Below are 14681 nucleotides of genomic sequence, written 5' to 3' on the forward strand. Positions count from 1 at the left end.
AGCCACCTGTGGCAGGCAATAGGCGAGTGAGGCCAGACAAAACAAAGTCATTGTGCCCACTGGTTTGATCCAATCAGGTCAATCTGCTGTCACAGGGAGGAGGGATTATATTTTAGTGACGTTGTATAAAGACTAAAAAAAAGGAAGACCATTTACTGGTTTTCCTTTTAGAGGACAACACAGATGAAAAGCAACATATCTTGGGGGAAGAAAAACATATAAGTAAACATTTTCTTAAAAAAAAAAAAGATTAGGTATGATTTGAATGTCTAAAATCATCTTTAATACCTTAATTTGTGGATCAAATTTGGGTATCTGAACAAAACTCCATCAATTCAACCTGAAAAAAAACAAGAGACCAATGTCCATTTTCTGGTCACGAGCACATGGGCAGGACGCGCAAGACGTTGTGCTGACTAAGCTTGGCCCTCGGGACCGCAGCGTCACCTGCAAGGGTTGCTGGGATTATCTCGGCCGGATTAAGACATTTATCTTTGGCAGGGATGAGAGGGACTCAGTGGCACGAGGAAGGGAGGGGCCAAAGCATCAAGTCTTCTTTTAAAGCAAGCCCCATTGGTTGGCACAACACCAGGACGGACGGACGGACGGACGCAGCCGCCAACACGTTGTTGTTCAACATTTTCCTTGCCTTTCAGGTGGAGAATATCCAAAGCCTTCTCCACTGCCATGTCCTGATCTGCGTGGGAAGGGAAGCCACCCACCCGGCCATTTTGGAGAGGTTTCGAAAAGGACAGGACGAGAAGCTGCCCAAGTTGAGCGCCCGGGCGGGAGTGACCGTCGATGACGGTATGAAAAGTGCCGGGGGGCTTCGGGGAAAGGCACCCGCTGACTTTCTTCTCTTTGTCGAACCAGGACACGGAGCGCCACCAAAGCAAACGTCCGCCAGGAATTCGGCGTCTTCCGACAAGTCGTTTGCCGACGGGAACGAATCCCCGGGGAACGTGGGTTCGGCGCCGGCCTCCGTCGCCGGGACATCGGGGGACGACGTGGAGAAGCTGGTCCGCGTCAACAAAGACGGAAGCCTGTCCATGAAGATGAAAGTGCGCTTTCGGCTGGACAACGACGAGACTTTACTTTGGTCCACGGAATTGAGAAAGTCCTCCAAGAAGGCCGGCGAGGAGACGGCCGCCAACAGAAGCCGCTCCGGCTCAGAGAACTTTTGCGGTCACGAGCCGACCGAGTCTTACCCGAGCGGGCGCCGGCAGAAGAACGCTCAGGACTCGGGCTATCCCCTGTCCTACGACATCTGGAGGGCCACCAGGACGGACAGTTGCGGCGTCCCCACCTCCAGCTCCAGCGCCTCCTCCTACGCTGCCGTCTCCAGGAGGACCGTGGTTCAGAGATCCGGGGAGGAACACGCCCTGGAGCGGGAGACGCGGGTCCGGACCTCCGAGAGCGTGGAGTACCGCGCCATCCGTCCCGTCTCCGGGCCCAGAGAATCCCAATCGTCGAGGGCGAAGAATTCCTCATTGCCATCCGGCGACCTCAATTGGCCCGACGAGCTCCTTCAATGTAAAAAGATCTACCCCTGTTACTGCGGAGCGTCCAAGTTTGACAAGGAAATATATCCACCGGGAACGGGTCAAGCCAAGAGACGGCAGAGCGCCACGTCGGACAAATCTGGAGACAGAGAAGAGAAGCAATCGAAAAGTGCCATGTCAGTTCAATCAAATACCTCAACACGGTGCGATGCGGATTTCTTAGCGGGCGATGAAAGAGCGTCAGAGGTCCAAAGTGAACCACCTCAATCCGAGACGGGATCCGCTGGAGAGAGACCGGAGACTGGCCAAGATACTCCAGAAAGATCCAGAAGTGCCAGGTCTGCCACATCTGGAAAGTCACAAATCTCAGAATTGGATGGCGAGGTTCACTCTGTGAGGTCCGGCCAATCCAAAAGCCCAGACGGCATGTCCGTCTCGGATATGACGGAGGGGGCCGAAGACAGCCCGGAACGGGCAATCCCATCGGTAAAATTGGCAAGTTCTTGCCAGTCGCAATCGTCCGATGGAGGAATGGAAGACCAGGACGATGGTATCGAAAGACCTGTTGAAATCCGGAAACATTGTACCCGATCAAGGCCTCAAAGCACCGCATCCGTATCGTCTGCCATATCCAGCAGGTCGAAAGCTTCTGGACGGCAAGACGGCGGCCGTGTCCAAGCCACAGAAAGTGTGGTTTCCGCTCAATCGATGAGATCTTCCAGAGCATCGCAGCAAGAAGAAAGCGGCCAAGAAGCAAACTCCAGAACGCCAAGCAGCCTGTCCATGAGCTCTGCCAAGTCCAGCGCCGGTTCAAAGTCCAACGAAGACGAGAGGGACCAGAGTGTCATATCCGAGCCGTCGGCGCCCTCCGCTAAATCCATTGCGTCCGAGGGTTCCGCGGCAGAACAATCTCACTGTTCCGAGGATGGAGAAAGTGAAAAGACAGAAAGGATATCCAGGTGCACTTGTGTCAAGTCCATCCAGTCGCACATTTCAAGCGAGAGGTCGCCCAGTGCTCTGTCAGCCAAATCGGCCGTCTCCGTGAACGATGGCATTTCTGATCACGGAGCAGAATCTCATTGGGAGGAATCCAGCGGGAGCATGTCCATAAGATCACTGTCTGTTCAATCCAGTGTTTCCGCTCGATCCAACAGGTCCAAACGCTCGGCTGTAGTGTCCAGGCCAAAGTCAAATGCTTCGGAGAAGACTAATGTGTCAAAGGTTGCAACTGAGGAAGTCATAGATGGCAATTCTGATCATGACGCTATGTCAGCTTGCGAGGAACCAAGCGAGAGCGCATCTATGAGCTCACTGTCGGTCAGATCCAGTATTTCTGCTCGATCTAACAGGTCCAAACGTTCGGCTGAAGTGCCGAGGCCAATGTCAAATGCTTCAGAGAAGACTAATGTGTCAAATGTTGCAACTGAGGAAGTCACAGATGGGATTTCTGATCATGACGCTATGTCAGCTTCCGAGGAACCCAGCCAGAGCGTGTCGATAAGTTGGCTGTCCGTCCGATCCAGTATTTCCACTCGATCCAATAGGTCCAAACACTCGGCTGAAGTGCCCAGGCCAAAGTCAAATGCTTCAGGGACGACGGATGTGTCAAAGCTTGAAACTGAAGAAGTGGAGGATGTGATTTCTGATCATGACGCCATGTCTGCTTCGGAGGAATCAAGCGAGAGAGCATCGATAAGTTCACTGTCTGTCCGATCCAGTATTTCCGCTCGATCCAACAGGTCCAAGCGCTCGGCTGAAGTGCCCAGGCCAAAGTCAACTGCGTCAGAGAAGACCAATGTGTCAAATGCAGGAACCGAAGAAGTGCAAGATGTGATTTCTGATGATGGAGCTGCATCTCCTTCAGAGGAACTCAGCAAGAGCGTATCTGTAAGTTCACTATCTGTCCGATCAAGTCATTCTGGTCGTTCCAATAGGTCTAAACGTTCAGTTGAGATATCCAGGCCAAAGTCAAATGCTTCAGAGAAGACTAATGTGTCAAAGGTTGCAAGTGAAGAAGTCATAGATGGGATTTCTGATCATGACGCTATGTCAGCTTGCGAGGAACCAAGCCAGAGCGCATCTATGAGCTCACTGTCGGTCCGATCCAGTATTTCTGCTCGATCTAACAGGTCCAAACGTTCGACTGAAGTCTCAAGGCCAAAGTCAACTGCTTCAGAGAAGACCAATGTGTCAAATGTAGGAACCGAAGAAGTGCAAGATGTGATTTCTGATCATGACGCCATGTCTGCTTCGGAGGAACCAAGCGAGAGCGCATCGATAAGTTCACTGTCTGTCCGATCCAGTATTTCTGCTCGATCCAATAGGTCAAAACGTTCAGCTGAAGTGCCGAGGCCAAAGTCAACTGCGTCAGAGAAGACCAATGTGTCAAAGGTAGCAACTGATGAAGTCATAGATGTGATTTCTGATCAAGACGCTATGTCTGCTTCGGAGGAACCAAGTGAGAGGGCATCGATAAGTTCACTATCCGTCCGATCCAGTATTTCCGCTCGATCCAACAGGTCCAAGCGCTCGGCTGAAGTCCCAAGGCCAAAGTCAAATGCTTCCGAGATATCTGAAGAAGTATCAAGCAGAGCAGCGAGTCAACTGTCAGTCAAATCTTCAAATTCTAACCGAACCAAAGTGTCAGCTGAAGAAAACACTTCGGATGGCAATCAAGAAGAGAGAGCTTCAAGCAATTTGTCAGGTAAATCTGCAATGAACTCTGAATCATCCAGAGATGTTTCCGAGCTCGTGAGCGAACAGAGCGCAGAAATGGCCCAAGATGAGAGCGAAGAACAAGTGTCTTCGGTTCCATCCGACAGATCGGGGGAGTCCAAAGCGGCCGAAGAAATCTCCCAATGCAGCGAAAGCCAGGTGGTCGAGTCTTCGGGAATTACCGAAGAAGTCTCCGAGTGTCTTGTGCCTTCAGAAAGAGTGGCTAGCTCCTTGTCCGTCAACTCCGAGCGATCTGCAAAGACAAAGACCTCCGCCATTTCTCCGTCCTCCAAAGCCGAAGAAACGGAGTGGGAGAATCCAGATGAGAGATCGGCAAGCAAATCCTCGGTCACCACAAACGTATCTCGATCGCCGAGCCCATCCGTTTGTGAGATAGCGTCAGAAGAAGAAGCGGCACTGAGGCCACGGAGCGCCGTCTCAGCAAAGTCCTCCAGATCTGCCAGATCGGCAAAGTCCAGATCCTCAGCTGCTCAGCGAGAAACCGATGAAAACCTGGAGAGAGCACCGAGCAACCTTTCTGGAAAATCCACAAAATCCAGAAAGTCCAATTCTTCTGCAGCCATCTCCTTGTTGTCAGCATCCTCCAAATTGTCTTTGAGACCTCCAACTGAAAGTGAAGAAGTCAAAACGGACAGTGCCATGACGGACACGTCCAGGACATCCAATGCATCGGACGGGAGCAGGGTTGAAGAAAATCCAGAGACATCAGGTGCGTTATCAGTCCAATCTGTTCGCTCTTCTGGAAGCAGAAAGTCTGGAAAAAACTCCAGATTGTCTGACGCAAAAACAGCAATGTCAAACGTCTCGGCAAAGTCCAAGAAGTCGAATGTCCCGGTGGTGGCAGTCGAGGAACCTGAAGGGAGAGCCTCCACGGCCATGTCATCCAAGTCCAAAACATCGGTGACCTCTGAAGTTCTGGAAAGGAAAAGCAAAGCGTCTGCAAGATCTGTCAAGTCCAGGAAAACCGAAGTCTTGGTGAACGAAGAGGACCAAAGCCCACCAAAATCCATTCCTCAAATCTGCGAGACTCAAGTCAACGGAAACGAGAGCGCCGAGACAGAACCCAACGGCACAGAAGAGGAAGCTCTGGTTCCGTCCAGCCTGCCCAACGCGTCGCTGACCGAAGTCGTCAACGAGTGGCTGAACAAAATCCCACCTGAGGGAGAACTGTATCAAATGGAAGATCTGAACGGCCACGCGGCAGAAGAAATCAACGGCGGAGACGCTCCGGCCGAGAACGACATCAACGGACTGGACGAGGAGGGCGAATGTCCGAAAACTGCCGGGGACGCCAAGGCGGAAAACTGCGGCGAGGTTGACGCCAAGATATTCCACTCCACCGTCCAGGTGATGAAAGTCCTCCTCAACCCGAGGATGGACAGGTGCCACAGTCTACCGGAGGTTTCTCCGGCATATGGACGAAAACTGAGCACCTCTGCCACGGGTCTCTTCGATTGCCTGGCCAAGCTGCAGTTGATTGACAGGGATCCTAAAAATGCAGATGAAAAATGTCAACGATACAAAGCCCTCATGGAGATCCTTCAGTCCCTGTGGCTCTGCAGAAGCATCCAAAACGAAGCCGACCGCCAATCCGAGAAAGACTTCAACCAGGGGTCGTCCTCTGGAGTGGATGTCAACAGCGGTTCCACGGGTTCTGGAAAGAGCAGCGACGGTAGGAACCAAGCGCAGAACCCAACGGGGACGGAAGAGAAAGCGCCGGAGGTCCACCAGAACCAAGATGTGGGCCAAACAGAAGAAGAAGGACCTTGTGAGGAAAACCCCAAGGAAGATCCCCCGACAGACGAGACCACCGGAAGCGGAGAAGGTCCGCCGGAACCTTCCGACAGTCCGTCGTCTTCCAACAAGTGCTCGGAGACCGACGGGAGGACGGGAACGGAGGCCGTTTCGGAGAGTTCCGTCTTGTCCCGCAAACGCTCGTCTCTAGACCCCGATCCGCTGTGGGTCCACAGTTTGCTGAGCAAAATCGAAAAGCAGTTCATGGCGCATTACGCGGAAGCCATGAGCGATTTCAAAGACCAGTGGAGCATCGACGATAGCGAGCAGTTTGACGCCGTGGTCAGCGAACTCCGAGATGAGATCCACAGGCGCATTCAGACCAGCATCAACAGAGAACTGTGCAAGATTAAAGGACGGGCGGGGGCGCCCAGACCGCCCAAAGAAGCAAAATCCAGACCTTCCACCACCCAGACGGACGAGAGGAGACGGCGACTCCGGATGAAGACCAAGCGCTCGGGGAGGAGCGACGAATCGGTGAACAGCAGCATGTTCAGCGACCAGCGCGGAGAGACCGACGACGAAAATTGCCCGTGCGACTCGTGCGTGGCCAAGAGACTGTCGCGGAGGGCTCAACTCCCGGTCCAAACGCCCAACGCCGCCCCGGTTCTGATGGATTTCGATCTGAAGAAGATTCTCCAGAAGAGAAATGACGATCCGGGCGAGGAATTTCTGGGAAGAGACGTAGCAAAAGCTGCCGCGGCGTCGCTGGTGGCGCAGATTTTGGACCCTGCCAGCATGGAAGCGGTGGAAGATGAAGTGGAAGACGTGGAAGACGTGGAAGACAAAGATGAAGAAGCTGTGTCTGAAAATGAAGAGGAGGAACCGGCTGAAGATGATCCAACGACTCAAAGACATTCCGGCGAGGACGAAAGTGACGAGGCATCCACCACGACAGGCTCCAATGTCGAGGAAGACCCACAGGCTGAAAATGCGATGACCGAAGAAGCTGGAGAAGACGAGGAGGCGGTTGAAAGTCAACAGGAATCTGAGGAAGACCAACAAGGAGGAATTGAAGTTGAGGAAGAACCTGATCCGACAGAGATTGACGACCCGTCTACCAAAGAAAACGAGGAGGCCAGCGCCCAAGCTTCAGAAGACGAAAAAACGCAAGAAGTTGAAGGAGGCGACGAGAACGATGATGCGTCCACCATCAACAACTTAAAGGAAGAGGACGAGCTCTCTGCGGGTGAAGGTGGAGAAGATGAAGTTTCAGAACCAGAGGTGACCACGGAAGCTACAAGCGAAAACCAATCTGAGGCTGATGAAGAAGACGAAAAGACTTCTGTTACGAGCGGAGATGATCAAGATGGCGAGGCTGATGCGGCCAGTGAAGAAGAAGCAGAAGCCACAAGTGAAGCTGAAGATGCTGAAGATGTAGAAGGTGAAGGTCAATCAGATGAAGGCCAAGTGAGTGGCGAGGAAGAGCCTTCGAATCTGGCAGAAAATGAGGATGAAGACGTGGTTGCCGAGGGAGTTGAAGACACTGAAGAGGGAGCTACGAGCGACCAAGAATTGGAAGCCAACAGTGAAGAGGAACCTCCTGTCGCTAGTGAGGATGAGGATGTCAACCCAGAAGATGAAAACCAAGCTGAATGTGAAGATGTTGGCGAGGAACTTTCTGCCGCTAGTGGGGATGAAGATGATGGTGCCGCTTCAACACAAAACGACGAAGACCCGGAGGGGGACGCCGAGGAAATTGAAGATGACGAAGTACCCGCCAAGGACGAAGAAGAAGAAGCTACCGTCGATGAAGAGGAGGACATTCCCGGTACCAGTGAAGATGACAACAAAGATGAAGAGGAGAGCCAGACACTCCCAGATGAGGAACCTGTTGAGACTGGAGCAGAAGAAGCAGAAGGTGCCACTGAAAGTCAAGAAGAGGGTGAAAATTTACAAGATCCCGACGTGGATGACCCAAGCCAAGACGAGATTGCAGACAGAACCCAGGATGACGGAGGTGAAGAAGACCCAGATGACGATGAAGGTGCTGAAAAAGAATCGGAGGAGAATTCTGAAGACCCAGATGCCATCACAAATGAATCAGCGTGTGAAGAGCCAGAAGAGGAAGAATCAGGAGCAGTAGATGACCAAGAGGCTGCCGTAGAAGAAGGTGCCAACGACCAAGAAGACCAAGTTGACGAGGAGGATCAATGTGAGGAGCCGGATGGCGGGAGTGAGGCGGAAAATGAAGAGGACGTGGGAGAGGATGATCAAGATGAAACAAATATGGATTCTTCGGAAGTAACTGAAAAAGAGGAAGAAGAAGAAGAACCCAAAGCCGCTGATGACGAAAGCGTGGAGAATCAAGAGCCCAGTGAAGAAGGGGAAAACCCACAAGAAGATGAAAATGAGGAGGAGCCCGAGGCGAGCGCTGAAGACCTTCAAGATGAGGATTGTGAAAATGACGAGAGCAATCGAGTGAGTGAAAACGAAGAACCAAATCCAGTTGACCATAAGACTGAAGAAGATGAAAGTGATCTGGAATCCCAAAATCAGGAAAACAACATTGAAGATGAAGATCAAGAAGAAGAACCAGATGAGGTGACCGATCTGGAGAATTCAGAAGCCATCGAGGCTGCTGAAGAAGACCAAATAAACGATAATGAGGACCAAGAGGAAGAAGAAAGCAAAGAGAATTTGGAAACATCTGAAATAGAGTCAGAGGAACCTGAAGCGGCCAATGAGGAAAATAACCAAGAAGACGAGGATCCCGGACAACAAGAAGTTGAAGTGATCCCAGATGAGGAAATTCTGGATGATGTCGCTGAAAACAATCAACACCAAGATGAAGAAGAACAGGCCAATGAGGAGACTTTGGAAGCATCTGAAAAAGAAATGGAAGAACCTGAAGTGACTGACGAGAACGGCGCAGAAGAGGAAGAACCTGAAGTCAAACCAGAAAATGAAGATGAGGTGGCTGAGCTGGAAACTGAGACGCTCCAACCGCCAACGGAAAACCAAGAAGACCCAGCGGAAGACGGAGATGGCCAAGACACCAACGAAGGAACCTTCGACGCGTCTGAAAAAGACGGGCAAGAACGCGTGGTGGGCGATTCGGCGGACGGCGAGGACGAAGCGGAATCAGACGACACCGCCGATGCCGACGGGGGCCGGGACTCCGCCCCCGGCCGACCGGCCCATCAAGACGCGGGTGACGCCGTCGCCGCCGAAGCCTCAACGTTGAAGGTGGACGGCACTTTGAGAAAAGCCAGAGATCAATCCGAAGACGGCGTGGACGCCGACGGCGAGGACTCGGATGCGTGACGCTGTTTTTGGGGCCACGTAGACCTGCTCAAAAGTCAAGACCTCCAACACAAATCAGCTAGTACGAGACACAAAAAAACTGCTTCAAAACAAGTCAAAAAATGTCAACAGTTTGAGTTCTGTGGAAAGCTCAAATGATGTTTATAGATTTTTTCTTTTTCTTGCATTTAAGGGCCTACCAGTGTATTTTTTTTTTTGCACAGATACGTACGTAACCGGTTAATTCTTGTCTCTACTTGAAGTACTTTTTGGGAGAATATGTTCTAGTCACCTTGATGTTTTTAAAAAAATAACATTTTAGTATGTATACTATGAGGAGTATAATAGAGGGTGATATAAGTAACAAGCACATTTTTGTCGGGAAATAAAACGCAATTGCACTTTAAAATATGCCAGTGATTATTTTACCACATTATCTGGACTACCCCCCAAAAATTAAATGGGTTGTTTGTGGATTTTTCTTTTCCTATTTACATTATATTACTACAAATATGGACGGATTCATGATGTTTATCTTTGTGACAAAATGGCCATTATTATTATTTTTACCAAAAAGGACTGAAATGTCATTTAAAAATACAGCGATGGCACATTTGATGAAAGACATCTCCTAAATTGAGTGCCCCGCAAATCCCAGACCGCCATTACGGCGGAACTGATGGATGCGCCTGGGCCGCCGCTCTCCCCGGGGTACGCGACACCCATAATTGGCGTCGCCCTGATTGACCGCACCGGTCCAGGGGCCGTCACGTGACCCCAGAGCGCCGGCCGAGAGAAGACGGTGGCCGAGGAAGCACCTGCCGGTCTTCCTTCGACTCGCCGTTTTCGGGAGGGGGGACAAGCGGCGGCGAGCGACGTCCCGGAGGACGACGGGCCTTACGAGGGGAGGGGGACGTGACGCATTGTTCCTTATTGACGAGCGCTTTGTTTGAGGGGGAGCTTCTCATCACTTCCGTGTGTGACAGAGGCCACGGAATGTTCCCACACAGGCAGGAAGCGCCAGGGGGAAGTCCACATGTGTATATGGACATATAGTATACATTATTTGCTGTGGTTTTGTCGCTTTAAATTGGAATTAGGCAAGACTATTGGAAAAATGGCCTTTTTAATATTCAATCATATTATTATTATTTTTAAATTGGACTCGTATAGTTTTACATCTTTATCTATTTTTCCAACTAAATGATTTTGACTCTTGTCATTTCAGTATTCGTAACAATAATATAAAAATGCGGGCCAACCTTGTCTTGTTGGACGTCCATCTCCATCTCTCGGTGGTCATTTCTTTTTCACTTCCACCAAGGAGCCCGTCTTTCTCTCTTTCCCACCGTGGTTAAGGTCATCTTCCGAGCAGGACGCGGCGTCTGGGGACCCCCCGAGCCCAACGCCATCCGTCAAATCTTGGGACGAAAACAAGGCGGCCTGGAAAGTGAAGAGGAAAAGGGACTGGGTTAGCTAGCGCAAGACTTTCTGTGCACCTGCGGCGTGAGAATGCCAATAGTAGGAGTACAATACCGGACCCCCCGTGGGCCCCCATTACCACATGCAGGTGGTCCAAGGCAAATTCTCTGAAGCGGTGCCCTGTGGAGCAATAATCCCCCCCTCCCACTTTGCGCGTTGGATCAATGGCCCCCGCCGCTACCGCATAGGAAGCAAACATTTCCGCCACTGTTGTAAGATTGATCGTCATCCCCCCCAACCCGCTTATAATATCGTCATCCTCATTCATGAACCATAACGGGTTCATGATGGTGATATCATATATAGAATAATAATGTCATGATAGGGGAGTTGGAAATTATAGCGTTGGTCTCCCTCCAGTGGACGAAAGAATAGAGTCATGCGTTCTACCTGATTGTTGGAAAAAAAAAATGAAAGAAAGAAAGTCACCTTAAATGGAGGCGGTGGACGCCATCTTGATCGCTTCATTGTCAACACAACTGCATCCAGAGTTTGAGGAAGGTGTCCACATTTGTGCAAGGGAATGATCTCGGATGTTTATTTGCCCCTGAAAAAGAAAAGTCTAAAGGTTAGGAGTGAATTTTAAAGAAAAAATCTCATTAAAATAGATAACAATTCTTAAAATTTACAACAACAGCAGTCAGAGTACTTTAAAGTTCCAGTGCATAAATACGACATTGACTCCCAATAAAAATCTACAAAAAAAATGTATACATCTTTTCAAGACTGTGCCTAGTATCAAGTATAAATTACATTTTATCACCCTTTAAAATTTGAATTTCTGTCAACTGTATATAAAAGTCAAGTATTCACGAGGCGAGGCTGGCAAACTTTAATGAGGCGGCCCAAGAGAGTGGACCATAATGGCTCATCGGGATAACGAGAAAAAGACTTGGAGGGGCATACTAGAAAAGAGAGCCTCAAGTCAAGTACTTCTACTCACTTTTGGATCATTCCAACATACCATAAGAGTCTTTTCTTCAGAATGGGCTGCACGTGCAGTGGTCAAACGCTCCATGACGACTTGTACACTAAAAAAACAAGCCCAAGTCACTCGGTAAGTACAATGAAATACTTTAAAAACAGGTTTTTTTTCTGTAAAGACTTGTTTTTGTATCTTCTAGATTTGGCATGGAAACACACACTGTGAAAATGGTGAGCGCCAAATTAAACTTTTTATTTTGAACCGTGTTAAGAGCAATACTTTACAAAGAAAAACAAGTAAGATGTATTTGTTTTTTTTGACTACTTTCTGCCGAGCTGCCAGCTGCCGTTTGTGTAGACTTGGGCAGACGGCCGGGGGAGGAAGCATTTATCGGAAATCTGTGGGGAATTCCATCTTGGCCTTACTTCCCGTTTCAAAAGATAACTCTTGCCAAGGACAAGATTGGTCCAAAAGCTCTAGAACTACAGCAGATCATTAACATTTTTGATTTTGTTGTTGTTGTTGTAGAAGATGTGGTTTTTGTGGCCGAGCATGACTTCAAGCCCACCAATCACAGCGAACTTTCCTTCGGGAAGGGGGATCGATTCAAGGTGTTGCAAGAGTAAGTGGAAGCTAAATTACCAAACTGGAGCCACGTCTTGACTTGGACTTTTATCTTCTGGATCAGAAATGGCGATTGGTGGTTGGTTCGCTCGCTAGCCACGGGTTCCGAAGGTTTCATTCCGTCCAACTATGTCGTTCGGGCGGACACCCTCGAGGTGGAAAAGTAAGCTCTTTGCTTTATCCTTGAATTAGGATGACATTGAAGTGGTTTGCTCTAGGCTTGTACTTAGTTGGCTGGTTCTCTTCTAGATGGTTCTTCAAGGACTTGAGCAGGCGAGAGACGGAACGGTTGCTTTTGGCGCCCGGCAACAAAGTCGGGGCTTTTGTCATCAGGGAAAGCGAAACATTTCCAGGTGACATCTAATGTCCGCCATTTTGTCTGACCGTGGAGTCTAAAATGGCCTCCTGGGGATTAGGTTCCTTCTCGCTGTCCATCAGAGACTTCACGGCGGAGACGTCCGACGTGGTCAAACACTACAAGATCCGCTCTCTGGATAAAGGGGGCTACTACATTTCGCCTTCCAGTACTTTTCCGTCCTTGCGGGAACTGGTCCAGTACTACACACGTGAGTGGTTTGAAGCATTGTCCATTGGCCGCCATCCGCCGTCCTCACCCGCGTTTGGCGCCGGTAGGTACGGCGGACGGTCTGTGCCAGCGTCTGTACGCCCCTTGCAAGAAGATGGCGCCTCAGCAGCCGTGGGCGCCGGACGAGTGGGAGATACCGCGAGAGACGCTGACCCTGGTGAAGAAACTTGGGGCTGGACAGTTTGGAGAAGTTTGGATGGGTGAGTTGAAAGAGGGCTTGAGACGAGGGTGGGAGGATTCAAGATGGATGTCCTCACTCAGGTTACTACAAGAACGCACTGAAGGTGGCCATCAAGACGTTGAAGGAGGGCACCATGGAGGCCAGAGCATTTCTGCAAGAAGCTAACTTGATGAAGCAGTTGCAGCACGAGAGGCTGGTTCGACTTCACGCCGTGGTCACCCGGGAGCCCATCCTCATCGTCACAGAGTTTATGATCAACGGTGGGATGGTTTTTCTGAAGTAATTTGCAAAAGCTATTGAGGCAGAAATACTGTGTAATACTGTCAACGATAAAAGCATTTGTGACTAATTTTAGCATTTAGCATGGTTCAAGCTATGTTATTGTGGTCAATATCCGATTTATGCCACTACAGGCTGCTTACTGGACTTTTTAAAGACGGACGGAGGAAAGAAACTGCGGCTAAACAAACTGATCGACATGTCGGCGCAGGTGGGAAACCAATCTCTGTCATAAAACATTTGATGATATCCCATGTACGGTAAGCACGCCGCTCCAATTACGAGCTTCCGCAGAGGAAACGTGGCTATTTTTCCATCCTCGCGCACTTCCCCGAAAGGGAAAATTCCCCTATGAAAAAGCCTCGGCGTCCTCGGCGGATCTAATCATGCACATCCTGCTGGTAATTTAACGGGTGGCGGCGCGGTTTCATTGAAGACAGATAGCCGAGGGCATGGCCTACATCGAGAGCAAGAACTCCATCCACCGCGACCTCCGGGCGGCCAACATCCTGGTCAACCAGACGCTGCATTGCAAAATTGCAGATTTCGGACTGGCCCGCTTGGTGGAGTCCGAGTACACGGCTCGAGAAGGTGCCTCATTTTTTTTAAAACTATTTGCCGGCCACCAATTTGGCTGGGCGCGGTACATATTTTTGGGGCTTTTAAAAAAATTGGACTAATTGTGGAGAGCACTTCTATAAAGATAAAATTGATGTACTCACTGTGTTTTGTGACGGCAGGTGCCAAATTTCCCATCAAGTGGACGGCTCCCGAAGCCATCAATTACGGGACCTTCAGCATCAAGTCGGACGTGTGGTCTTTTGGAATTCTCCTGACAGAAATCGTCACCTACGGAAGAGTACCGTATCCAGGTTAGCCATATTTACATTTCAAAAAGTTCTCAGAAGCGGCTGTCTTTTAAACGAGAGAGACGCTTGGACGTCCAGGAATGAGCAACTCGGAGGTGGTCCGCAACCTGGAGCGCTCCTTCCGGATGTCGCGGCCAGAAGGCTGCCCCGAGGAGCTTTACCGCATCATGGCGGCTTGCTGGAAGGAGCGTCCGGACGAGAGGCCTACTTTTGAATTCCTGCAAAACTTCCTGGAAGACTATTTTGTGGCCACGGAAGGACAATACGAGATGCAGACGTGACTTAAGACAAAATTCTTACGACTATGGCACACATAACATTCACTACCTTCTGCTGGTCAAAATGTACTTTGCTTCTATTTATGGCAATAAAGATGGATTTGTTTCAGCAACAAAGTGTTTTAATAATACTTAAATTTCAAAAATGGCACTCAAATGAAACAATTCAATTAAATGTT

At 49.9% G+C, this 14681-nt stretch overlaps 3 protein-coding genes across 6 annotated transcripts in view; 2 read left to right on the top strand and 1 right to left on the bottom strand.

The window, feature by feature from the left end:
• Positions 1-9679, top strand: part of rp1l1b (rp1 like 1b) — an 11454-nt gene extending 1775 nt beyond the window's left edge. The window contains exons 3-4 of the mRNA XM_077712193.1: positions 657-807; positions 874-9679. Coding sequence (XP_077568319.1) covers positions 657-807; positions 874-9299 — 8577 coding nt within the window. The 3' untranslated portion in view covers positions 9300-9679. The remainder of the gene's footprint in view (positions 1-656; positions 808-873) is intronic.
• LOC144183321 (uncharacterized) overlaps positions 1-11791 on the bottom strand; it is an 18327-nt gene extending 6536 nt beyond the window's left edge. For all 3 annotated transcript variants that reach the window (XM_077710323.1, XM_077710321.1, XM_077710324.1), the window contains exons 1-3: positions 11725-11791; positions 11190-11307; positions 10541-10721 (exon numbers count right to left, since the gene is read on the bottom strand). The gene's annotated coding sequence lies outside the window, so the exon portion shown is untranslated. The remainder of the gene's footprint in view (positions 1-10540; positions 10722-11189; positions 11308-11724) is intronic.
• Positions 11679-14677, top strand: blk (BLK proto-oncogene, Src family tyrosine kinase). 2 transcript variants are annotated; one of them, XM_077710315.1, is made up of 12 exons: positions 11679-11817; positions 11885-11915; positions 12214-12307; positions 12374-12472; positions 12559-12662; positions 12726-12875; positions 12943-13095; positions 13157-13336; positions 13490-13566; positions 13792-13946; positions 14096-14227; positions 14303-14677. In XM_077710315.1, exons 1-12 carry the CDS (start codon positions 11746-11748, stop codon positions 14436-14438), a joined length of 1383 nt encoding a protein of 460 aa, XP_077566441.1. In that variant the 5' UTR covers positions 11679-11745; the 3' UTR covers positions 14439-14677. The 2 variants fall into 2 exon arrangements, with proteins under 2 accessions (XP_077566441.1, XP_077566440.1); XM_077710314.1 differs by having other exon boundaries at positions 13796-13946.
• The last annotated feature ends 4 nt before the right edge of the window (positions 14678-14681 follow it).

Source organism: Stigmatopora nigra, chromosome 2 (genome assembly GCF_051989575.1).
Source record: "Stigmatopora nigra isolate UIUO_SnigA chromosome 2, RoL_Snig_1.1, whole genome shotgun sequence".
Taxonomy (NCBI): Eukaryota; Metazoa; Chordata; class Actinopteri; order Syngnathiformes; family Syngnathidae; genus Stigmatopora; species Stigmatopora nigra.